Below are 25,243 nucleotides of genomic sequence, written 5' to 3'. Positions count from 1 at the left end.
AAAAGTAAGGGGATGGGGTGTGGGGGGGGGGCTGGAGAGATGGCTCAGTGGTTAAGAGCACTGACTGCTCTTCCAGAGGTCCTGAGTTCTATTTCCAGCAACCACATGGTGACTCACAACCATCTGTAATGGGATCTGATGCCCTCTTATGCTGTGTCTGAAGGCAGCAACAGTGTACTCATATACATAAAATAAATACATCTAAAAAAAAAAAGTAAGAGAGGAGATGGTGAGATGGCTCTGTGGTTATGAACACTGCTGCTCTTCCAAAGGACCTAGGTCCAAAGTTCCAGACCCACATGGTGGCTCAGAAATGTCTGTAACTCCATTTTCAGGGAATCTGATCCTCTTCTGGTCTTTGTGGGCATTGTACACACATAGGACACAGATATACATGTAGGTAAATACATAAAATAAGATTAAAAATAGACAAGGAATTAAATTTTTTTAAAGCTATACATAAGTCACCAGGAGGTCAAGACATTTTATGGTTGTAAACATGAATCATCATCATGTATGCGAGGTTTTTCTTAGGCAAAACCAGCTTTATAGAGGAGAAAGAGTTTTTTCTTTTGGTTTTTTGAGACAGAATTTGTCTGTATAGCCCTGGCTGTCCTGGAACTGACTCTGTAGACCAGGCTGGCCTCGAACTCAGAAATCCACCTGCCTCTGCCTTCCAATGCTGGGATTAAAGGCCTGTGCTACCACTGCCTGGCGAGAAAGAATATTTTTTGAACTTGAATGTTTTATGCATATGTCAGATGCATGTGGATGCCTAAGGAGGCCAGAAGAAGATGTTGGGTCAGCCCTGAACCAAGGTGCATGGGTGCTGGGCACTCAACTTGGGTCCTCTGGAAGAGTGGTGCTGTGAGAGAAGCAGTCGAGGGAATGATTGATTAACTTGAGTTCCCGTTTTGAGACGTCAGGATGGCATGATGCTGGAGCATGGGGCTTTTTCTGTCTTGAAGGATGAAGAAGCAGGGAGCCCCAATAGAGTTAGTTGAGTAGGGCTCACCCTCAGTGACTCATCTTGCCAGTACCACCAGCTGGGAACCCACTTCTCAAACATGTGTCTGTGGGACACTCTCATTCAAATCATAACATCATGCTTTCTTTACCTCCATCCTTCTATTCTGCTTTGGTCCATTCAGACAAACTCAGAATTATTCTTGAGTGTTGAGGATACTTACGACATCTTTGTTTAGGTATTCACAGTGTAGTAGAAGAGTGTCTTAGTCACTGTTCTGTTTCTGTGAAGAGACACTGATCAAGGCAACTGTAATAAGAACCCGTTTAACTGGGGGACTTGCTTATGGTTTCAAAAGGTAATTTTATTATTATCGTAGCAGGAAGCATGGCTGCATGCAGCAGAGGCTGGAGCAGTAGCTGAGAGAGACTCTGGACTTGACGTAGGCTTTTGAAACCTCAAAGCCCACTCTTAGTGGCACACTTCCTGCAACAAGGCCATACCTCTTAATCTTTTGAATCCTTTCAAATAGCGCCATTCTCTGGTGACTAAGCATTCAATATATAAGCCCACGGAGTCCATTCTTATTCAAACATCTCAAAGAGAGAATGTATCAGGGAACAATACAGTAGTACATCTTTTTTTTTTTTTTTTGTCTGTCTGTCTTTGAGTCAGGGTCTTATGATGTAGTCCTGGCTGGTCTAGAACTGACTGTGTTGACCAGGCTTATCTAGAACTCTTAGAGATATGTCTGCCTCTGTCTCCAGATTGCTAGGATTAAAAGCATGTTCATGCCTTGCTCTTTTTAGTTACTTTTATTAATTTGCTTTTTTCTTTTTGAGATTATAATATAGTAATAACATTTCTCTCTTCCCTTTCCTCCCTTCAGACCCCTCCTTATAAATTCATGGCCTTTTTTCTATTCTTGTTGTCAGTGTGTGTGTGTGTGTGTGTGTATACATGCACACACATATATATGCCACACATTTATATATGCATATATATCACATTTGTATATATACATACATATGTATATATATATAATATATATATATATATATATATATATGATATATATATCTTCCATGTGTATAGTGTTAATTTTTGTGTTTTCAGGCTGTCTTATGTAGATAGCCCTTGCTGGTCTTGAACTTGTGGTCATCTTCAGTTTCTCTGCCTCCAAGTAGTGGGACTCTTGAGGTGCGCTAGGTAGCTATTATTTTCATGTATTTGGTATTTGTTTGAATTACAAAATTGAAATATAAATGAAACAATTACTTTTTTGTACATTTCAATTATTTTGTGTGTATATATGTATATATACAGACATGTGCCATGATGCTACTAGAGATCAGAAGACAACTTGTGGGAATTGGATCTCTGTCTATCATGTGGATCTGGGTTTCGAACTTAGGTCCTCAGGCTTCATGGTAAGAGCTTTCACAGGCTGGTTCATCTCTCTGGCCCCCTTATATTTTAAATAACATTTGCCAGTTTTTCCTAATGACTACTTTTTTCTTCTATGAGTCATAGTCTCTTTTGGAAGCTGTAAACTTTTTGTTGGAATTAGCCGTCTTAGACAAAATATTGTCCCAGTTTTGGAGTTTGATCTTCGTCTTTTTGAAGATGTTACTCTGTTTAGATAACAGGTCTCTGAAATGTCTTCACTCTGGTGTATGACTGCTGGTTTCTCTGGTCGATATTTTTTTCTTTTTTAAAATGTTAAGTTTTTTTAGTGGTTGCTTTTGTCATTTATGATACTCCTTACTGACCTACCAGACATCTGGAGCTAGTAAAACTTCATTTTCCTAGTGGATCTGTACGTAGATAGTGGAATGAATTTTAAAGTTGGGGCCTTTTCAAAATCTGTCCACCACTATTGTTTTCTAAAATGCTTTTACTACAGAGCGCAGTGTCTTCATTTGTTTTAGTTACTTTTCTGTGGTAGTGATAAAATACCATGACCAAAAGCACCTTAAAGGAGACAGGGCTTTTATTTTAGCTTATAGTTCCAAGGGGATGACATTTAACCGTGGCAGGGAAGGCAGGCATGTTAGCAGAAGCAGGAAACTGGGCAGCAGAGGGGTGGTGGGGGTGGAGCGGGGACAGAGAAATGAGGTTAGAAACCTCCAAAGGCCACCTTCATTGCATACTTCTGCTAACAATATTCCCATCCTAAGAGGAGTTTTCTAAACCCTACCACCAACTGAGGACTAAGAGTTCAAATACATGAGCCTATGGGGGAGGAGGGATATTTCTCATACAAGGTACTGCGTCAGCTGAGGATATGGTTGATAAACATTTACAACCATATCTTCAGACTAGTAGAGCTCTTGGCTACTTCTGTTGGCTAAGATTATCATTTGTCCCTAATGGGATATAGGTGTGGTCTATTACTACATATTAAAGTGAAGGTACTTCGTCAGCGCTTACTGTAGGTAGATTCTCAGTGTTTGGTCCACATTAGGAGAATCTGCTGAGTTCACAGATAGCCTTAGGCAAGAATGTTAACTCCTGTTGTCAACAAAAATTCAGTTTTCAAGCATCAGCACTTTTTATTTATTTATTTTTTGTGTGCTTTTTTGGTGGATTTCCAGAAAACTGAAATGGTTCTTGTTAGTTTTGCTTTGCTTTATAGTAATAATTTTTTGAGAGATTTGGTAACCCAAAACTTGTTTATAGCCAGAAAGCCTGTGTGCAACACAAGGTCAGATGCTGCCCCCTGTTACTCTCCACCTTAGTTTCTGAGAAAGGCTGTCCCAGTGAGCTCCCATGATCCGCTTTTCCCATACCCCTCTCTTCCCTCTTGGGTTGCACATGGGTGAGCCTTACTACTATGCCTGCCTTTCACATAGATGCTGGGCATCTGAACTCAGGTTCTCACATTTGGGCAGCAAGCACTTCCTCACCACAGCCTGGTCTGCTTTGTTTCTTTGTTTTGTATTGAGGTGGCCTTATATAGCCTAAAATTGACTGGTGCTCATAATTTTCCTTCCATAGTTTCCTGAGTGCTGGGATTATAGACTCCTCACCACGCTTGCCTCTACTAATACTTTTAAATCTCTCTGTACTCAACGTTCACATTTCCACCTATAGGTAACTGCTACCTTGACATTTTGGTAAATGTTCCCTTGCTTTAAAAGACATTTTAGAGCCGGGCGGTGATGGCGCACGCCTTTAATCCCAGTGCTTGGGAGGCAGAGGCAGACGGATTTTTGAGTTCGAGGACAGCCAGGGCTATGCAGAGAAACCCTGTCTCAGAAGAAAAAAAAAAGACATTTTAGGGGGCTGGAGAGATAACTCAGTGGTTAAGAGCCCTGACTGCTCTTCCAAAGGTCCCGAGTTCAATTCCCAGCAACCACATGGTGGCTCACAACCGTCCATAATGGGATCTGATGCTCTCTTCTGGTGTGTTTGAAGACAGCTACAGTGTACTCACATACATAAAGTAAATAAATAATTCTTTAAAAAACAATAGAAAAGGCCTTGTGAGATGACTCAGCGGGTAAGAGCACCAACTGCTCTTCTAAAGGTCCTGAGTTCAAATCTCAGCAACTATATGGTGGCTCACAACCACTCGTAATGAGATCTGACACCTTCTACAGTGTACTTATTTATAATAATAAATCTTTAAAAAAAACAATAGAAAAGACATTTTAATGTACAACTAAATGTCTATGCATAATCTGTCACTTTGCATAGTTTTGAGCTTTATATACCTTGGACACCTTTTTTCTTCAGCTCCCTTATCATTATTTCTAAAATTTACCCATATTAATATAGTTGTGCCAATTTGTTTCTACTTTATATTCTATTTTTACTTTTTTTTTACTACTACATTCTTTTTTAATGATTTTTCAGTTGGGTGGTGGTGGTGCACGCCTTTAATCCCAGCACTTGGGAGGCAGAGGCAGACAGATTTCTGAGTTTGAGGCCAGCCTGATCTACAGCGTGAGTTTCAGGACAGCCAGGGCTACACAGAGAAACCCTGTCTCAAAAACAACAACAACAAAAAAAAAAATCAAACAAACAAAAAAGAATTTTCAAACTTTTTATTGGGTCTTTGTGAATTTCACATCATGTACCCCAATCCCACTCATCTCCCCCTTCCCTCATACTAGCCCTTCACCCTTGCAACCTCCTCCCAACAGAGAAAAGTCTCGTGGAAGCTGTAGTGTGTACCAGTGTGTCCCACAGTATTCCCTTTTCTCCATACTTCTTTGCTTGCACATAAATGTCCATTGCAGTGACTCGGTCTGGTACGAGGTCTCTGGGTTCTGCTACTCTCTCAATACTGAAATCTCACTGGGGCTCCTTTCAGATAGCCCGTTGTTGCCCTGTGTCATGGAGATCCTGTAGTTTTGGATCTGTAGAATTGGCCCCTTCATCCTCTCCAGCAGTTCTTTGATGGGGTAAATGTTGGAGTGGACCAGTTGAAAGCACTGAATCTAGGCCTGATAGGTACCAGAAATGGTCATCTCTCCTGCTCTCATGCCCTCCAGGCTGGCTCACCAGCAAGCCCTGCACCAGGGCCAGCTCTACCCTGCTGCCCAGGTGAGTGCAGGGCCTGCTCTCCTGAGTGCTGCAGCCAGTGAGGGACATGGCCAGTTCTCCCACTCTTAGAATTCTGAGGGGGCAGCTTTCCTGTCTGTCACAGATGGTGAAGGACAAAGGAGGGGAAGTGTGTGTCTCTCCCTCATCTGTGCCACTTCCCAGCAGACAAGAGGCAGAGCTGACTCTCCTGTGATCATCATACCCCTGAGGCAGGCTCACCTGCAACTCCCACATTCAAGGCTAGCTCTACCCTGCTTCCCAGCCAAGGTTTAGGGCCTGCTCTCTTGAGTTCTGTCGCAAATGAGGAGCAGAGCTAGCTCTCCTGCTTTCATGACCCCAGGACCAGCTTTTCCACCTGCCCTAATGGGGCAGGGGGCGAAGGTTGGAGAATACCGCTCAATGGCAGATAAGAGACAGGGCCAGCTCATCCGCACCCCTACCATCAGGGTCAGTTCTGTGCTGCCCAAGTGAGGTGCAGAGCCAGCTCTCCCAAGTACTGTAGCTTGTGAGGGGCAGAGCCAGCTCTCCTGTTCTCATGACCCTAGGGCCAGGTCTCCTGCCTGTTGCAAGTAGTGAGGCAGGAAGGCAGAGGCCGTTTCTTGTCCATGCCACCATAGGGAGACAGTGGTAAGGCTAGCTCTCCCATGCTCACATCCTTGAGGCTGGCTAACATGCAACTCCAACAATGTACCTGCTCCCCTAGTACAGTACTGCTGCTGGCTACGGTCAGGGTCGGGTTTCCTGCTCTCATACTTCTAGGGCCGGCCCTCCCACGATGAGAGGTGAGGGGTGGGACCAGTTCTGCACATTCCTCAGACATCAATATGTTCCCAGTGGCAGCCCAGACCAGGGATATCCACCTCACCTTTGGTGGTAACAGACCTCTGCTGCTGTGGAGCCGCAGGCCCAGACATGGCTCTCCCAGTGTCAGCATAGGCCAGGAGTCTGCCATGGTCCCAGGAGGCTGCTCCTTACTACCCTTGAGTCTCCAGTTCTGCCTCTCTTAGTTGTACCTATTTCCTTTTGTTTCTCTTTCTCTTCCATTTCTCCACCACTTACTTGCTCTTCTTAGTGGCATCTGGAGTCTCTAAGCGTCTGGGGTCCTCTCAGGAGTGGTCTCAGGAGTGCAGTGCCTTCCTTGTGCATGATGCCTTCCTTGTGCATGATGGCAGGGGTCATCTTGAGTATTGTCTGCTCCACCTCCCCAAGACCTGAGGGGCACCAGACTGGTGTTCATCTTAAGTTAGCTCCCTGTCTGGGCCCCACGGTACCAGCCTGGTAGTCATTTCAGGCTTGTTCCTCTACTGGCCCACTGGAGTGGTCCTCTGACTTGAGCTTACTCCTGCCTGGGGCCTGTGGTTCCATGCTGAGTTCTTCTAGCCTCGGGCTTGCTTCCAGTCTAGGCCTATCTGGCACTAGAGTGGTGGCCATCTCTGGCTAGCTGCCTGTTCAGACCCCCTGGCACCAGACAGTGTTGGCCTCGGGCTCACTTTTCTCAGGGAATGTTAGGTTACTAATCATTCAGAGGTTCATAGGTCAGAACACAGAATGAAGGCATAGCCTCTCTCTTCTCTGCCACCTACTGATGCACATGTGATACAGCAGCCACATCTGCAACGCCTCTAGGGGCAGGAGTACTACATTTCTTTATTGTGTCTCTGTATGTGTGCACATGTGTGTGCATGCACGTGTTTGCAAGTACATGCCTGTATTCCATGATACTGATGCTGAAGTCAAAGGACAACTTTGGGCAGTCAGCAGTCTACCATATGGATCCTGCAGATTGAACCCATGTTGTCAGGCTTTGAAGCTCGCTCTTTTGAGTCATTTTGCTAGCCTAGTGCTTCTTCAATAGAATGTACCATCATTTATTTTTTAACAAAACAATTGGGCTGGAGAGATGGCTCAGTGGTTAAGAGCACCTACTGCTCTTCTGCAGGTCCTGAATTCAAATCCCAGCAACCACATGGTGGCTCACAACCATTTGTAAAGAAATCTGACCCCTTCCTCTGGAGAGTCTGAAGACAGCTACGGTGTACTTACATATAATAAATAAATAAATCTTTTAAAAAACAAAACAAAACAATTGTGTTGACAACCTATTCTGGTTGATCTGATCCCACATGGGAAGAGAATGGATAGCAACAGAATTGATACTCAAACCATACATAGCCGTGTTGGAAGTCTGTTGGTTCAGTAGTTAACATCACTTACCGCATTCAGTTCCTAGCACCCACATCAGGTGGCTCTCTGTCTTAAGAGGCCCTGCAGGCATGCTGTGCACATAAGCTTACACAGATGAATATACATACACACAACAATCTTAAACAAATAAACTTAAATAGTGGCATTTGCGCAACCAAGTTGACAGGAGAGACTTTTAGGATTTCTTTTTTCTTAGTTTTTAAAAATTTAATGGTGTGTATGTGTGGGTGTGTGTGGGTGTGTGTTCATTCAGTTCAAGTGTCTGTCCCATATTGCTAGATGAGGGGTAGAGGACAACTTTTGGGGTGTTGTTATTTTCCATTTGTGGTTCCAGGGATGAAACTCAGGTTGTTAGGCTTGCTTGACAGGTGCCTTTTTTTACCAGTTGAGCCATCTTGACCAGCTTGAGCTTTCAAAGCTCCACTCTGAGATTCAGTTTGTCTGTTGTGTAAGTTTGGCTGTGTATCATCTCAGAGCATTGCTAGCACACTTATTTATTTAATACCTGTGAATTTACATATGAATTCATGTGTGTACACGTGGTCAGCAGCCAGCCTTCAGCAGTTGGTTTTCTCTTGTAAATGTGGGTTCTGAACTCATATTTTTGGGCTTGGCTGTAAGTTCCTTTACCCACTGAAATGACTGACTTTTTTTTTTTTTGGTTTTCCAAGACAGGGTTTCCCTGTACAGCCCTGGCTGTCCTGGAACTCACTCTGTAGACCAGGCTGGCCTCAAACTCAGAAATCCACCTGCCTCTGCCTCCCAAGTGCTGGGATTAAAGGCGTGCGTCACCACTGCCCGGCCCAAAAAATTTTTTTAAATTACATTTATGTGTGTGTCTGGGCATGCACATGCTGTAGTGTGTGTGATAGAGAGAAAATACTTTAAGGAGTCAGTTCTCTACTTTCAGCATGTGAGTCTTAGGGATCAAACTCAGGTTGCCAGACTTTGTTGCAAGTGCCTTTCTTTGCTGAGTCATCTTCTGGTCCTGACATTTTAAAATTACCTATTTATTAGTTGCGTGCGTGTGCGTGTGTGTGCGTGTCTGTGTGTGTGCACGTGTGCGCGCGCTCATATGGATGTCAAAGAATAAAGAACTCTATTTTCTGTGTAGATGCCAGGAAATAAACTCCAATTGTCAGGCATAATGGCAGGTACCTTTATCTGGGAAACCATCTTGCCAGCTCTGGCTTCACACTCAAAAAACCCCATAACTTCCTACTTCCAGCTATTTGATTAGCCCTATCAAAAAAATCCACTTTTTGGATAGGGAAAAGCCCACGAGACCTCCACCCTACACTAGGAATAGACTAAGGAGTGCAGCTAAGGAACACTAAGAGCAGGAGAAATAGTCTTCCCCAGGGAAGAGGACGGCAATTGGTTACCAGATGGGTAGCCCTGAAAACTCACATAAAAACAAGTAACACTACACAGACCACACGCATACAAGCATGCACACAGTAACAACGAAAGAAAGAGGCCATGAATTTGAAAGAGAGCAAGGAGGGGGATATATAGGGAAATCTGGAGGGAGGAATCAGAAGAGGAAAGTAATATAATCACATTGTAATCTCAAAAAGAAAATATAAAAAGAAAAAAGTCCACTTTTTGATAATTTGATTGTTTGGCATGATTAAACTGTGTATATCTTTCCTATTGTGTTTAGAGAACTTTATTTAGCTTGGATTTCCATTACTTTCAGACCTAACCCTGTGTTTAATTATAAGAAAATTATATTCTAGAGGGAAAGCTTTGTAGAATTTATTGATGAAAAATGACCCAAATGGTAGAGTGTACAAAATAAAAGCACTGCCCTTTTTCAGAAGACTTTTATGATAGAGCTTTGAAAGATATTTATTGTATATGGTAACAAAATTCAAGAGGTACAAAACTGCATATAATAACATCTTCTACTCCTTGCCCCTCTCTTCCTCTTTCTTAAAGATCCTTCCAGAAATTCTGTGCCCTATATAAACAAAATCACAAATAAAATTTGCTTGTTCTTAAACAGATAGTATAATTACCTTTTCTGTTCATTTAAGGTTTATGTGTGTTGTATGTTCATGCTTGTGTTGGTGTGTGCATGTGTGCATATGTGTATGGAAGTCAGAGGTTGCTATCACTGTTCTCCCTAGATCACACTTCACCTTGTTTTTTGAGACAGAGTCTCTCTCTCCCTCAACCTAGAGTTCATGGATTTGGCTAGGCTGGTTGGCCAGTGAACTCCAAGAACCTGCCTGTGGGTTTCCACTACCCCCAAGCTCTGGGATATAAATTTGTAATCCAAACTCAGGGCCTCATGTGTATGCAGCAGGCCCTTTACCAACTGAGCCTAATCTCCCCAGCTGCCTCAGAATTTTTGTTCACTGTAGCTGTGCCATGTCATTTTATATCAAGAGCCTTCTCCTTCTTACTGCCCACATTGCTTGGAAAGACCTTGATGTGCTCACTGGTTCTATATGGTTAATGCCAGTCCTTTGTGATTGATTGGAAATATTCAGGTGGGTTTTAACCAGAGTACTGTTGACATATTTAGGCAACTGTGACAAAATCTCGTTTAAAACTTGGAAGTTGCCGGGCGGTGGTGGCATACACCTTTGATCCCAGCGCTTAGGGGGGAGGCAGAGGCAAGTGGATTTCTGAGTTCAAGGCCAGCCTGGTCTACAGAGTGAGTTCCAGGACAGCCAGGGCTATACAGAGAAACCCTGTCTCAGAAAAAAACAAAACAAAAACAACAACAACAAAAAACCAAAAAACCCAAAAAACCAAAACTTAGAAGTTTAAGGAGTTTAAAATGCAAGTTAATTGTTTGATGTATAATATTGAAAATAATATTGTACAAAAAAGTAGTTCAGATTCATTTGTGCTATCCATATAACTTATTCCTTGAAGAAACCAAAGTCATGGGCATTTTAACTCATTAATTGATTTGATTTTGTTTTTAAGATTTATTTATTTTATGTGTATGAGTACACTGTAGCTGTATAGATGGCTGTGAGCCATCATGTGGTTGCTGGGAATTGAACTCAGGATGGCCCCACTTGCTCCCGCCCCAACATAATACACTGTAGCTGTCTTCAGACACACTAGAAGAGGGCATCAGATCCCATTATGGACAGTTGTGAGCCACCATGTGGTTGCTGAGATCCGAACTCAGGACCTTTGGAAGAGCAGTCAGTGCTCTTACCCACTGAGCCACCTCGCCAGCCCCATGTTTTTGTTTGTTTGTTTGGTTTGGTTTGTTTTTTTTCTTCAGATTTTAGCTTTGTTTTGTTTTGTTTTTTCTTGTTTTTTTCCAGACAGGGTTTCTCTGTGTAGCCCTGGCTGTCTTAGAACTCACTCTATAGACCAGACTGGCCTCAAACTCAGAAATCCACCTGCCTCTGCCTCCCAAGTGCTGGGGTTAAAGGCGTGTACTAACCACTGCCCAGCTAGATTTTAGCTTTTTATTGAACGTGTTGAAGAAGAGTTTAGTTAAAAGACTATAGCTGGGATAGAGAGATGGCTTGTTGGTTAAGAGCACTTGTTCTTGCAAATTTGGTTTGGTTCCCAGCACCCAAGTTGGGCAACTGTAACTACTTGTAACTTCCGTTATAAGCCCTTTTCTGGCCAGGAATATCGCATACATACATGTATACAAACATACACTCTGGCACAGACACATGCACATAAAATAAACAATTAAATCTTTAAAAAGAAAGCAACAAAACCAGACTAAAGCTCATATCATTATAACTGTCTCTGAATTCTTTTTTGTCTTCTTTTAAGATTCATTTTTATTAAAAAAGACTCATTTTTATTTGTGTTTGTGGAGAGATAGACACACTCATACACAGAGAGGGAGGGGAATACGAATATGAAAATGTATGCAACGTGTGTGTGTGCCTGAGGAAGTCAGAGAGAAGTTTATGTCCTCTACAGCCGGAGCTCCAGGCAGTTGTGAGCTGCCCAGTGAGGGTTCTAGAAGCCGAGCTCAGCAAGTGTTCTTAACCACCAGTTTATCTTCCCTCATCTGCCTACTCTCCATTCTTGTTTCTTACTTCATCTTTCTTGTTCTGGTGCAGCAGAGGGTGAGGCTCATGCTAAGTGTAATACCAACTGCATGAGCAGGTCCAGCAGACTCTGTGTTGCAGATGAGACTCCCAGTGCTGACATTGGCTGGGACTTTGCAAATGAGTTAGGCCAAAAGGTTCAAAATGTATACCAACTGCTATAATGAGAACATTGATATTACCTGTGCAGGTCATCTCATCATCTTGCAGGCTGAGATCAGAGAAGATGCAGGCAAACATGGAGATAAGCCATGGTGGACAGTGGGGATGGTGCTTGGGAGACTGCCACTGCTGGATGATATGCTAGTCTCAAGATGGAACAAGGCCCTCCTCCAATGCAGCATTGAAGAAGGGGGCAATTAATTAGTTTTCAATCTGATGTTATATTGTAATACTTTGAAAAAGTCTAATGCTCCCTTCTTTCAAAACTAGACTTTGATGTGTTATAATTGACATTACTTTCATTTTAGTAATTTTTTAAAAGATATTTCTTTTTTTTTTTTTTTTCCGAGACAGGGTTTCTCTGTGTAGCCCTGGGTGTCCTGGAACTCACTCTGTAGACCAGGCTGGTCTCGACCCCAGAGATCCGCCTGCCTCTGCCTCCCAAGTGCTGGGATTATAGGCGTGCGCCATCACCGCCCAGCCAGGATTTTTTTCTTAAACTTGATCTTAGTCAGAGAATTTCCTGGATTCACAAACTGAATGATATTTTAGTGGTTATTGTTTTTGAAACAAAACACCTGACATGAGACTCAGTAGCTAAACTGAGGGAACCGCAGAATCTGGCCTTTGAGAGAGTCTCTCAATATGTAGCTTAGGCTTATGTCCAACTCTCAGTCCAAAATCAGCCTTGCAAATGCTGTGTTACTTGGGCATGCTGCTATGCTCAGCTGACCTTCTCTCCTAAGTCTCCTCTGGGATTTGTCCTATTCAGGGGAATGCAGACATGTTTGATACGTATGATTACTTTGGTGGTTCCCTTCCCCAAAAGCATGGAGTCGGTTTGTTTGTTTGTTTGTTTTTATTTAAAGGAAACTGTGAGGAGATGGCTCATTCAGAAGACCTGACTTTAATACCCAGAGCCCATGCTAAAAAGTCAGGTACTGCGGAGGCAAAGACAGCCTCCTAAAAATCACTAGCCAACCAGCATAGTGTAATTGCCCATCTCCAAGCCAGTGAGGGATCTTCTCAAAAAACAGGTAGATGGCTTTTGGAGAATGACATAGAAAGTTTTCCTCTTGCCTCTTCATGCACCAGCACACACATGCATAAAACAAAACAAAACAAAACAAGAAAACACCATCAACCCCTTAACAATCCATAAGTGTACATTAGATAGCTCTCCCTTTTATAGTCTTTTCTCCTTTGGGGACTTGAGCATAAAAACCATCATTTTATTTGCAATGATTCCTGGACTAGTGCTGTGTGGGGTGTTTGATGGTACTGGGGCATTGAGCATGTTAGGCACACACTCTACTACTGAGGTACATTCCAGCCCATTCCCTCTTTCTATCTATGTTTTTAAAGATTTCTTTTTTTATGTGTAGAAGATTTACCTGTGTGTGTGTAGATAGACAGACAGACAGACAGATAGATAGATAGATAGCAGGGGTGTTTGATCCCCTGGAATTGGAGTTATAGATAGGAACAGATATAAGTTTTGGGATCTAAACCCAGGTATTCTGCAAGAGCAGCAAGTACTTTTAACCACCAAGTTATCTTTCTAGCCTCTGTATTTTTCATTTTGAGAGGGAGTCTCCCAGGTTGTCAAGTAGGCCTTGACTCCAGGATCCTCAGACCTCTGCCTCCCAAGTAGCTGAAACTATGTACCTGTACTACCATGTCCAGGTCAGACTATTCCTCAATTTTTGTATTTTTTTTTTTTTTTGATACAGAGTCTCATGTATCCCAGAATTGCCTGAAATTCACTATAGATGACCTTGAACTTCTAATTCTCTTATCTCTACCTCTATAGTGCTGAAATTACAGGTGTGTAGCGTCATGCCTAGTACTATGTAGTGGTAAGGATTGAACCCCAGCTTCATGTATGCAAGGCAAACATATTACCTACTGAACTACATCTCCAGGCCCAGAAGAGTCTTATTTTAAACCATTCTTTTTCATTTATATTAAAATCAAGTATACATTAGTTTTATTAAAGTTTTTCGAAGATTCTTATTTTGGTGCAGCACTATACTGCTAAGCTACTTTTCCAACCCTCTCTAAAGTTCTAAACTTAACTCTTTGGTTACTTGCTGTTGTTACAGTAGAGGTTAATATTCTATTTTTAGTAGACGAGACTGCTAGGATTTTGCTGGTGTTAAATCCTTTGAATCTGACTGCCAGTCAGGTGGATTGTGGGTCCATAGTGTCTTAAAGGTCTCTTGTGTGAGTGGTACTTCAGCCAATAGCTGCATGGGTTAAATAATCTTCCACTTCTAGTCACTGACTTTATGTGTTTTCACACAGGCTGCCTTCCTGTTGCATCTTTGATATCGTTCCCTAGACTCTGTTCCATGATTTAATTTGGAGTTCTGAGATGAAGATGGAGGAGGCAGTGGGAAAAGTAGAAGAACTCATTGAGTCTGCAGCCCCACCGAAAGCATGTGAACAGGAGACAGCCAAGGAAGAAGATGGCCCTGGAGAACTGGAGTCTCAAGTTCCAAAAGATGCTGGAGCCGACTCTGCAGTCCTCTCTTCCATGCCCTGCTTGTTGATGGAACTGAGAAGGGACTCCTCAGAGTCTCAGCTAGCATCCACAGAGAGTGACAAGCCCACAGCTGGCCGAGTGTATGAGAGTGACTCCTCTAATCATTGCATGCTTTCCCCTTCCTCTAGTGGCCACTTGGCTGATTCAGATACACTGTCTTCTGTTGAAGAGAATGAACCCTCGCAAGCAGAGACAACAGTAGAAGGAGATACTTCAGGAGTGTCTGGGGCCACTGTTGGACGAAAGTCTAGGCGGTCCCGTTCTGAAAGTGAAACATCTACGATGGCTGCCAAGAAAAACCGGCAATCCAGTGATAAGCAGAATGGCCGAGTCACCAAGGTTAAAGGTCATCGGAGCCAAAAGCACAAGGAGAGGATGAGACTACTGAGGCAGAAGCGGGAGGCTGCTGCAAGGAAGAAGTACAACCTGCTGCAGGACAGCAGCACCAGTGACAGCGACCTGACGTGTGACTCCAGCACGAGCTCCTCAGATGACGACGAAGAGGTTTCAGGGAGCAGCAAGACAATCACTGCAGAGATACCAGGTAGAGGATGTTTTTTAAACTGACTGTAAGCACCTGGTGGCCTTTCTCAGCTGTCACACTCAGTTAGATGAGTGACACTTGAAAAAATCCAGGAGACCTGCAGCTCTCTATAAATTTGAAGACTGCAGTCTGTTAAAGAGACATGGCCAACTTAAAAACAAACCAATTCTGAGTTGCCAGTGCACTTTTTAGCACATCAGCAAAAACGTAAAGTTAATGTTAGGGACAAGATTATTTTTAAGAAATGGAATTCTCACAGGTCTTTCTCTGTAACATACTATCTGAACTTCCGTCCTTGCCTTTTTAGCACTGCATAGATTTAAGACACTAAGTACAAGTACATTTCCCTCAGGACTGGGCACCTGCTTTATTATCTAGCCTCTGCACTGAACTTATGGTGTCTGAGGTGATTCATTCTGTCATTAAAGCTTTCTAATTACTGGTCCTCCTAAAACAGCTTTTTTCTTCTGTGTTTTCCCTCAAATTTAGTGGATGATAAACTAGTTACCCATATTGGACATTTTTTTTTATCCTTCCTTTTCACTCAAATTGTAAAGAATGTTCAAAAAAGCTTTCCCCTTCATCTCCCAGGCTTTAAAAAGTTACTTGGAAATTGGCTTGTTTCAGCTCTCATAAATAAAAGGGTCTGTAGTTTGTCATATGTTTAGCATGTCTGTTTTCCCTGTATTATTGCATCTGATACTGTGTGCTACAGAGGCAATCTTTGAGATTTCATAGAGGAAGAAAGATGATATCGGAATGGTTCTTAAGAGAAGAATTCTCATTATTGAAGAGAATTATGTGACTAGGAATATTTTGTAAAGTAACTGATACTTAGTAGGTCATGACAGCAGTGTTTATTGCTGCACTAAAGAGGGGAAAGTTTTGATTTTCTAAAGGTTTATAGGTGAATTTTTTCATTTTAGTTTTCTGCATAAAGCAACACTTCTAAATGTACAAAAGATAATTCAAGAGAAAGCATATTGGTTATCTAAATTTATACCTAACTCTGTAAACTCAATAGCAAGAATGATTTAAAAAGCACTTTAATAGGTGCTTAATATATAACAATCAGTCTCTTTCATATAGCATATTAAATATGAGTTTAAATAGTTTTTAGAAATGCTTTTCTGTGATATTATCTTGATTAAATTCCTTTAGTAGTTTCTTATTATTAAAACTAAATGAGAAAAAGTTAAATGTAGCTCATGAAAGAAGCAGACTTGGGTTGTTCTAAGGCATGTTCTAGGTATATTTCAGTTTTCCATTTACTATTTTTAAGGAAGCCTTATTAAATACCTATAAAATTGTGTATTATATTCTGTTCTATCCTGTTAATGAAATTTATCATGGATCTCCTGATACAGTACCCAATTCCAGTTGAACAGATTTTCATGTAACCAAATCAACACTTTGCCTTCTTATGGAAAAGGAGAAGGTGGGTGAATAAAAGTCTTTTTAAAGCTAGAATCCCATTGTAGAGTGAAATGAGTAATGTCTGATGAACACTCTCCTATTTCCTTACTATGTAGGCTAAGTATGCTTTGTTCACATCTGACTAACAATCATTTTTAAGACTTTGAAACATTGTAATTCTTTCTGTTTGCCATCTGTTCTTAATTGTGAGCTAATCAAGCATTGAAGTAAGTTAATATTTACTATATTTCTATTTTTATATATCACTTATTAAGTTTTTAGCCTTTGAGAAGAGGTAACAGTTTCTAAGGTAATTGTGGGAATCAAATGGTAGTTGAAGATGAAGGCTACTATACAGCTGTGGTATGCACTGCTCAGATTTTTGGAGAGGAAGGTGGCAGTATTCACATACAGGACATACATAAATGGTCTCTTTGGAAATTATGCAAAGCAGCAAACATTGAACTACCTAGTGTTTAAATATAAGGAACTTCAGGTCAGCCATATTGTTACATTTGAAAAACTGTGACCTTGTATAATTCTGCTGGAACAGACACATATTTTTTTAATTTCCTGAGTCACATGACTTTGGGCGAGAAGGGAGGCACACTCGGCCCTGTAGCAAGAGTGGCTGTTGAAAGGCTGGGAAGCAATGTGAGTGAAGCAAGGCGGACATGCGGGTGAACTGACTGACACTGGATGTGCCTAAGACAGTCTTGGATGCTGAGACTTTGAGTCCAGCTGTTTACACAGAATGGAAAACAATTGGAACATTAAAAAGTTTTCTACTATGTAATTTTGTCAAGATAAGACCAGTTTAGTGATTCAGAAAAGTTTGTAAGCTTTTGTTTAGTCACATCTTAAAAATTGCAGGAAGTATCTGATTGTAGTAGATGCCAAGTAATTTAATAGTGTATTTTCATTTAAAGAATGCAGATAGTGGTGCAGACTAGTACAAGCTTACTGATTTATTTTGATATCTTGGAAAGAAATGTTTAAGAAGTTTTTAAAAAGAGCAGTTAACTAACAGGCTGTTTATATTGCATTGTATTGTTTTCTTGAAGGTTTTGGGTCTGGGGATGCTTTAAGTATCTGTTTGGAGGAACAAGAAGATAATCTGGCAGTACTTTCATTTGGAGGACTTAAAAATATACATTTATAGTATTTTATAGTAAATTAGTGTAAAAATGCTATGTGATAGTTGTCTTGAATACTCAAGGCTTTTTTCAAAAATGCCTGGCTTATCTAGAATTTTTTGGTACGCTTTATATATTACCTTTGCAGTTTTTGATTGGAGCATCTATATGGCTTATGTTTTCTTTATAGTTTATGAACATTACTTTTCATGGGGAGGCAGTTTCTCTGTAAAGTCACTCAAGCTATGTAAAGTTTGTTGGAAGTATTTTGATTTTAGTTAATAAGAACAATGGGCATTAGACTACTAAATTAAGGGAATTAGTTTCCTGAGTAAACATGTGCGTCGGTGTATACATATGTGGCCACCCAGAAAACATTATCTTCTCTAACTTTCCCTTTTCAGTAATAGTTGCCGTAGTGTGAACCTCGAGGTAGCTTTGTCTCCTCAGATTGGCTAGTATGGCCTACTTCTGTGTGTTAAAGAATATCCATGTGGCAGGGAAGAGTCAGTGCTCTCAGCTGGTTTACCTTTTTTGCAGTGGGTAAAGATGTTATTGAGGACATCTGAATTCTTAATTCATGTGAGGTAGTCAGACCAGCTCAGCCCCACTGAAGCCAGCATCTCTGTATCTAATATCCACCACAAATATAGATATGCTCAGATGCATTATGACAGACTTGCCTAGCTAATTTTTCTATGACTGTTGTTCTTAATTAATTCTTAAGAATTGGGCCTGAGAGACGGCTCAGTGGCCCTGCTCTTTCAGAGGCTCAGTGCTCGCACCCCCGTGGGATGGCTCACAACCACCTGTGGCTTTAGCTTTAGTGCTGCTGCCAGGTACACACACATACATGCACTCATAATTAAAAATAAAGATAAATCTTTTAAAAAATCGTAAATTCTTCTTCCATAAATGCTTTGTCTGCATGCATTTATGTGCACTATGTCTTTCTGGTGACTGTGGAAGTCTGAAAAATGCTTTTGATCCCCTGGAACCAGAGTTATAGATGGCTGTGAGCCACCATATTGGTGCCTGTAATTGAACGTAGGTCTTCTGCAAGAACAAGTGCTCTTACCCAGTGAGCGCCTCTCCAACCCCAGTAATTCTACTTTTGTTAACATTTCAGTATACCTTCTATACATAACAAGATTTGTCATATAGGATAGACATCTGTCTTCTTTTTCTTAATATCATTGCATTTTGAACCTTTAAATATATTCTCTAGATTATTTGGATTTTGGATAATTTACTATAAAAATAACTTCCCTATTGTTTGACATTTGGGCCAATTTTTTGTTTTGCTGTTACAAATAAGAATATGAACATTTAGGGTTCCTGATCATATATCATAATAGTATGTTTGAAAATGCATTTTCTAGCTGGACAGTGGTGGTGCATGCCTTTAATCCCAGCACTTGGGAGGCAGAGGCAGAGGCAGGCAGATTTCTGAGTTCAAGGCCAGCCTTGTCTATAGAATGAGTTCCAGAGACAGCCAGGAACCCTGTCTTGAAAAAACAAACAAACAAACAAAAACCTAAAACAAAACATTTTTATCGTATCTTGAGTTTGAGTGTTTATGTATTCTTTCTATAGATAATATATATCTACTCTTGTTGATTTGGTAGAAGAATTGGAGCTTCAGGTTAATTTGTATTTGCTATTTAGTGAAGTTGAAAACTGCCTTTGCCATTTGTTCTGGTAAACAATTTTTATGTTCCTCTCATTTTCTTCTTGGCACATGTGTTTATTTTCTTCTTAATTTGTAGGGGTTCTTAATCTTTTGGCTATTTAATTGTTGAGAAAAGTTTTTATTAATGTAAGCAGTGAGGATGCATAGTCCTGAGACTCATAAGGATCCCCATGAAGCACTGGTCATTGACCTAGATTGAATATGAAGTGACCCTCAGTGACTAAAAGCTTCATGTTAGTGTGAGTAAGTGATTGTAATCTGGAAGTAGTTTGGTAGCTATTTAAGAGTTTCTGGTAGATAATGTTGTTAATAAAATACAAGGCAAAGCAGTCAGGTAAACTGTCTTGAGCTTCGTAAATGCAGAGCAGGTCAATAAGATTCATTCCTGGGCTTTTTGTTTTGTTTTTTGTTTGTTTGTTTTTGTTTTTAAATCTGGCTTTGTACTTTAATTGCTGTTTAAAAATTCTGGTCCCCAGGCCACACTCCAGCCCTGCTAAATCAGAGTCTTCCGAGGTCTGACTCTGGACACAGTGCCTTTAACCGTCCAAACGAACTGCTTGGTTAACTAAACCAGGCTGTGTAGGGTGATATATACATCCAGGCTGACAAGAATATAAAACTGTATTCTGGTCATTTAAGGTGCCAGTGGGTGTGATGTTCAAAAAAATGGGGTCTGGTTTTTAGAAATCAAAGTTGTAAAGTGTGCATAGTTCTATAGTAATTAATAGGCATAGGGACCTTCTTTTTCCATATAAGTGAAAAAAAAAAACAAAACCTTTTTTGACAGTGTCTCATTAGGTAACTGGCCGTGACTGGTGATCCTGCTGACTCCTCCTCATTTGCCCACTACATCCACCACCCAAGTGTTTTTACATACATTGTTTAATTTAGGTTTTTGATAGTAGGAGGCAGGCAGAAATTTGGAAGAATTATTGTTCAAATTTGCTGTGAAAAGAAAACTACTAAAAAGTATTAAAAGGCTTAAAAGCCAGGTGGTGGTGGCAAATACCTTTAATCCCAGTAGTTGGAAGGCAAAGGCAGGTGAATCTCTGAGTTCAAGGCCAGCCTGGTCTACAGTGAATTCTAGGACAGCCAAGGCTATATAGACAAACCCTGTCTCAAAACAAAATAACAAGCCGGGCGGTGGTGGTGCATGCCTTTAAGCACGTCTTTAATCCCAGCACTTGGGAGGCAGAGCCAGGTGATAATCTTAAAGCGATAATCTCATCCTAAATAAGCATGGTCCTTTTATTAACACTGAAGTGGCCTGTGTTGTCTATATTGTCTGAGTGTATTAGTCTGGGTACTGCAGTGCCCTTTGAAATAGATAGCTTTTGGCAGCCTCTCACGGTAAAGCACCAACATACATTACTCGCATCCTTATCAAAAGTGAGTATAAGTATTCTCTCATCATTTCCTAATGTCAGAATTTTAAGTACCTATTATTATATTCATCCAAAAACATGTGATGCCAGTATTTAATAGATCAGCTTTCTGATTCGTGCCTTGCATTTATTTCTACCCAGTACATGTAATGGAGCTAAAAGGAAAATGGTTCCCTTTAAATTCTGCTTAAGCCAAGTAGGGTGGTGACCATCTATAATCCATCATTCAAGAGGCTAAGGCAGTAGTTTAATTCAAGGCTGGGCTGAATAGCAAGTTCAAGGCCAATCTAAGCCACCAAATGAGGCCATGTCTCAAAGACAGGCCTCTCTATGTAGTGTGGTGTGGTGATTGCTCTGTGGTCACTCACAGCCCCCAGGAGGCTGATGCAGAGTGATAGAAACTTATAACAGCATGAGATACATAATGACACACGGTCTCAAAAACCACGAGGAAAATAAAGTATCCATTCTATTGTCTGGTTTTCCTAAAGCTGATACACAGTAGGAGAAGGTGAGTCCTTCTTAAAGAGTCATGTATATAGAGAAAAGGCATTTGTTTTTAAATATTTTTTTAAAAAATGGATTTAGTGGAGAAAGAGTAGTCAGAAGAAAAGGAGGAAGATAAAGTTGAGGAAATGTAGGTAACAAACTTGAAGGATTTTTTATTATTAAGTAGAATGGGGTTAAAAAACTGTACAGAAGCATATAGGTATAAAAAAATGAATGGTGCCATTTAAAAGGTTTTAGTGTCTGCGGTTATCCTTGGTAAGGAGACATTCTTTTATATCTTTGTAAGTAGCCATTAAATGATAAAATGAGCCATGCCTTTAGAAAGAACATGTAGTAAACATGATAGAACAAAGCATTGGATTGTATTTTCCAGTTTTGTTTGTTTTGCTTTTTGGTGGTGCTGGGCATCAAAGCCAAACAAGGCCTTACGCATGCTAGGCAAGTGTTCTGTTACTGAACTATATCCCAAGGTTAGGTCTGTTCTTCATACAACATCTTGATATAGGTAGATGATATACCCCAACATTGACTGTTCATTTTATTCAACAAGTATTTTTGTATCTATTAAACAGTGTTGGGGACGTAATAGTGAATGAAGTCTCTTCCCTCATGAAATAAATTCTTCCTTGAGTAGCCAGATAATAAGTGCATTCATTATCATTAGGTGGTTTGTAACTAAGAATAATAGGAATAATAAAGCATACAGGAGATAAAGACTGAATGTGAGTTGGGTAGAACAGCTACTGTAGACAGTATTGTCAAGAGTAGTGTGAGAAGGCAGCCTCTTTTAGTATTGGTCCTGAAAATGAAGACTTTAAAACTCTTAGTTTTGGGGCTGGAGAGACGGCTCAGCGGTTAAGAGCACTGACTGCTCTTCCAGAGGTTCTGAGTTCAGTTCCCAGCAACCACACGGTGGCTCATAACCATCTGTAATGGGATATGATCTGGTGTGTCTGAAGACAGCTGCAGTGTACTCATATAAATAAAAATAAATGAATCTTTAAAAACAACAACAACAACAACAACCCCTGATAGTTTTGTTAGAGGCTCAAACTAAGACACTCCAGCTCAAGGATGAAGTTTGTGTAGGGCCAAATGGTGAGACTACTCTTCTATAGGTATTAGTATCTGTTACAGTGCACACGTTTAGAATATGCTTAGATTATGTGAAAAGTTCTTTTTTTATTACTGCACGACAACTTAGAATTATTAATATATCCTATGTAGGGAATATATGCCCTATCTAGCTAGCTACCTAGCTACCTACCTATCTTTGAGACAGGGTCTTATTGTAGCCCAGTTTGACTTCCGGTTGAGGATGACCTTGAACTTCTGAACACTGACCTTCACCTTCCAAATATTATAGGAATGTGTCACCACATCTGGGTTCATGCAGTGTTGGAAATTAAACCCAGGCTTCATGCATGCTAGGCAAACACTCTACATCCTACATCCTTAGCCTGCATACCCCAAATTTAAATATAACACTCCTTTGCTCCCAGTGGCATACAGTTCATTTAACACCCTGGCAGATGCTAAGGTTTTTATAATACTTGCCCAGAAATACACATAGATTCTGTAATCCTTTCTGTAGTTTTTCCATACAATTAAAAAAAACTAAAATAAGAGCTGTCAGGTGAGAATTATCTTGTAATGGTTGGTTATGGGTTTACCTGACAAAGTATTAACTTTTAGAATTGTAAAGCCAACAGTTAAAATATTCAAATACACAGTGGTTCCCAACCAGAACTGTACACTATTATCTTGAAAACTTTAAAAAACAAAATAAACTTTAAATACCTTGGAGCCATCCTGGTTTGTAGTATTGTTAAACCACTCCAGAGTCTTAGTTTAGCAAAGGCTAAAAATGAAAGTTCATCATATGTAAGAGAACACATTTTCCCAGATAGACCATTGAAGCTATGAAAACGGGTAGTATCATATGATATTCGTTATTTTATAGTTTCTTTATAATGGGTTACTTTGGCTTGATCAGTGAATTTTAACATTGCTCACCAGTGCTGTAGCTCTCAGGCTTAGGACCAACCAACCGAAAAACAGTGCTGTTGCCACTCCTGAATTAAGTGTGTTGAGATTAAAATCCTCTTTTCTAGATTATTAATGTTTTGTTAAGTGCCCTCAGTGTTTCAGATCTGATATCAGTTGTGCTAGGGGATTTGAGTGTATGCTCAAGGAAACAGGAAGTGCTAGGATTACTTGACAAGGGGGCGTGGTGTGTGCTAGGAACGTTATTAGACAGTGTTCTAGAAGACTGACTGTTTTGCCAAGTTACAGAGACAGACAGAGGTCCTGAATGTATTTGGGAAACTAACTCATTTTGACACGGGTTAAAGAGCATGAGCAGCCCTTGAACCCAGGGGCCCAAAACATGGCTGGTTACTCCAAGAATTCCCCCTTACCCAGTGAGGTGCTTAAACGCTGATGCCCAGCTTTCAAGTTCTGCCACACAATGCTTTGCTACTTTTTATGTTCCTTGACTTTTTGAAGTTGACAATGTATTAGAATTCCCAAAGTTTTCTTGTTAATACTGCTAAAAATGGGGACATTTCTGAATCCCCTGTGAACTTCTCATGAAAGTGTATTGTCTACTTTATGGACTAAAGAAAGAGTATACGTTTGGGATTAAAAGTTTCTTTTGATGATACTTAAAGACTGCATCGTAAACAGGTTTTTTTGTTTGTTTGTTTGTTTTGTTTTCAATTAGGTATTAGCTGCGTCTGGCAGTGCCCATAGTCCCAGCACTTGGGAGATAGGGAGGCAGGAAAACCAACAATTCAAAGCCAGCTTCGGCTATAGAGGGAGTTTGAAGCTATCCTGGGCTATGTGAAACCATTTCCAAAACAAACAAAATAGTATTTAAAACAGAAAGCAGCAGTTTGGTAAGCACAAGTTTAGCTTGTGTTTTATTTTGTAGGTTGGAACATAAAACCATATTTTTGCAACAATAGGTAGGTTTATGTTCATGCAAGAGAAAACTCTGAATATAAAATTTAGTACAAACAACTCAGTAAAAATAAGTAGTTGCTATCTTGAGAATCTCTTACCATCCATTCCATAAACCTCACTCCAATTCAATTTGATTTTTCAGATTCAAATTTTCGATGAAGATTATGAAAGAATGTACTGTATAAGCATTTGGATTTTTTGTTATTTAATGAATTTGTCAATAGTCTTCATTAAATTATAGTATATTGTACATGAGAAGCATGTATTACATTCTTGAGTAAATATTTCCTTTTGTACCTACTATGTAACATATTGTATGGAACATTAGGGCATGATGTTGCAGGCCTGTAATCTCTGCATTTAAGAGGTTGAGGCTGGAGGATCAAGAGTTTGAGATCAGTCTGGGTTATAGGAAATCCTTCCTTAAGGGGAGGGGGACTATGGTAAAGGCCACTTTACTGTGGGTTGATTTTCTTGAAGAGGAAAATAGTGCAGGAGTTCTCCTTACTGGGAGAGAGTGTGTTCTAAGATTTTCAGTGGATACTGTAAGCTTTACACAGCACCGAGCCCTGTATATACTGTTTTTCCCTGTACGTGCATCTTTACTAGAAAGCTTAGTTTATAAATTAGTCATATTAAGGTTAATAACAATAATAAAATAGAAAACATAAAAATACACTGACAAGCTATGTGAGTTATTGTCTCAGAATATCCCATTAGACTACATTCACTATATTGTGATGTAGTAAGATAACAGATACGGTGCCTACACGGCAAGGTGATTAATACTGGCCTGGTGTTGGGCTGTATTGCAAAGGTTTCTTGGACAAAAGCACTGGGATATTATAGTAGTCTCCTAACTGCCATGGTGGCTTTCTTTGGATTTTTTTTAAAATTTATTATTTTATGTGTATGAGTACACTGTAGCTGTACAGATGGCTGTGATCTATGGTGTGTGGCTGCTGGGAACTGAACTCAGGACCCCTGCTGGCCCTGCTCCCTCCTTGTCTGCTTGCTCCAGTGTAATACATCGTAGCATCAGAAGAGGGCGTCAGGTCTCATTACAAATGGTTGTGAGCCACCATGTGGTTGCTGGGATCCAAA

General features: G+C 40.5%; 1 protein-coding gene and 1 non-coding gene across 5 annotated transcripts in view; one reads left to right on the top strand and one right to left on the bottom strand.

Moving 5' to 3' along the window:
* Window positions 1-25,243, top strand: part of CUNH18orf25 (chromosome unknown C18orf25 homolog) — an 85,942-nt gene that overhangs the window by 25,377 nt on the left and 35,322 nt on the right. For all 4 annotated transcript variants that reach the window (XM_031366093.1, XM_031366092.1, XM_031366090.1 and 1 more), the window contains exon 2: window positions 14,248-15,032. In XM_031366093.1, coding sequence (XP_031221953.1) covers window positions 14,318-15,032 — 715 coding nt within the window. In that variant the 5' untranslated portion in view covers window positions 14,248-14,317. The remainder of the gene's footprint in view (window positions 1-14,247; window positions 15,033-25,243) is intronic.
* Window positions 7,023-7,154, bottom strand: LOC116087893. The gene has a single exon (XR_004117682.1). It is a non-coding gene; the product is annotated as a small nucleolar RNA SNORA17 (small nucleolar RNA).

Source organism: Mastomys coucha, unplaced genomic scaffold (assembly GCF_008632895.1).
Source record: "Mastomys coucha isolate ucsf_1 unplaced genomic scaffold, UCSF_Mcou_1 pScaffold13, whole genome shotgun sequence".
NCBI classification, from domain to species: Eukaryota; Metazoa; Chordata; class Mammalia; order Rodentia; family Muridae; genus Mastomys; species Mastomys coucha.
Note: the sequence above shows the minus strand (reverse complement) of the source record. Positions and strands in the feature narration are given on the sequence as shown.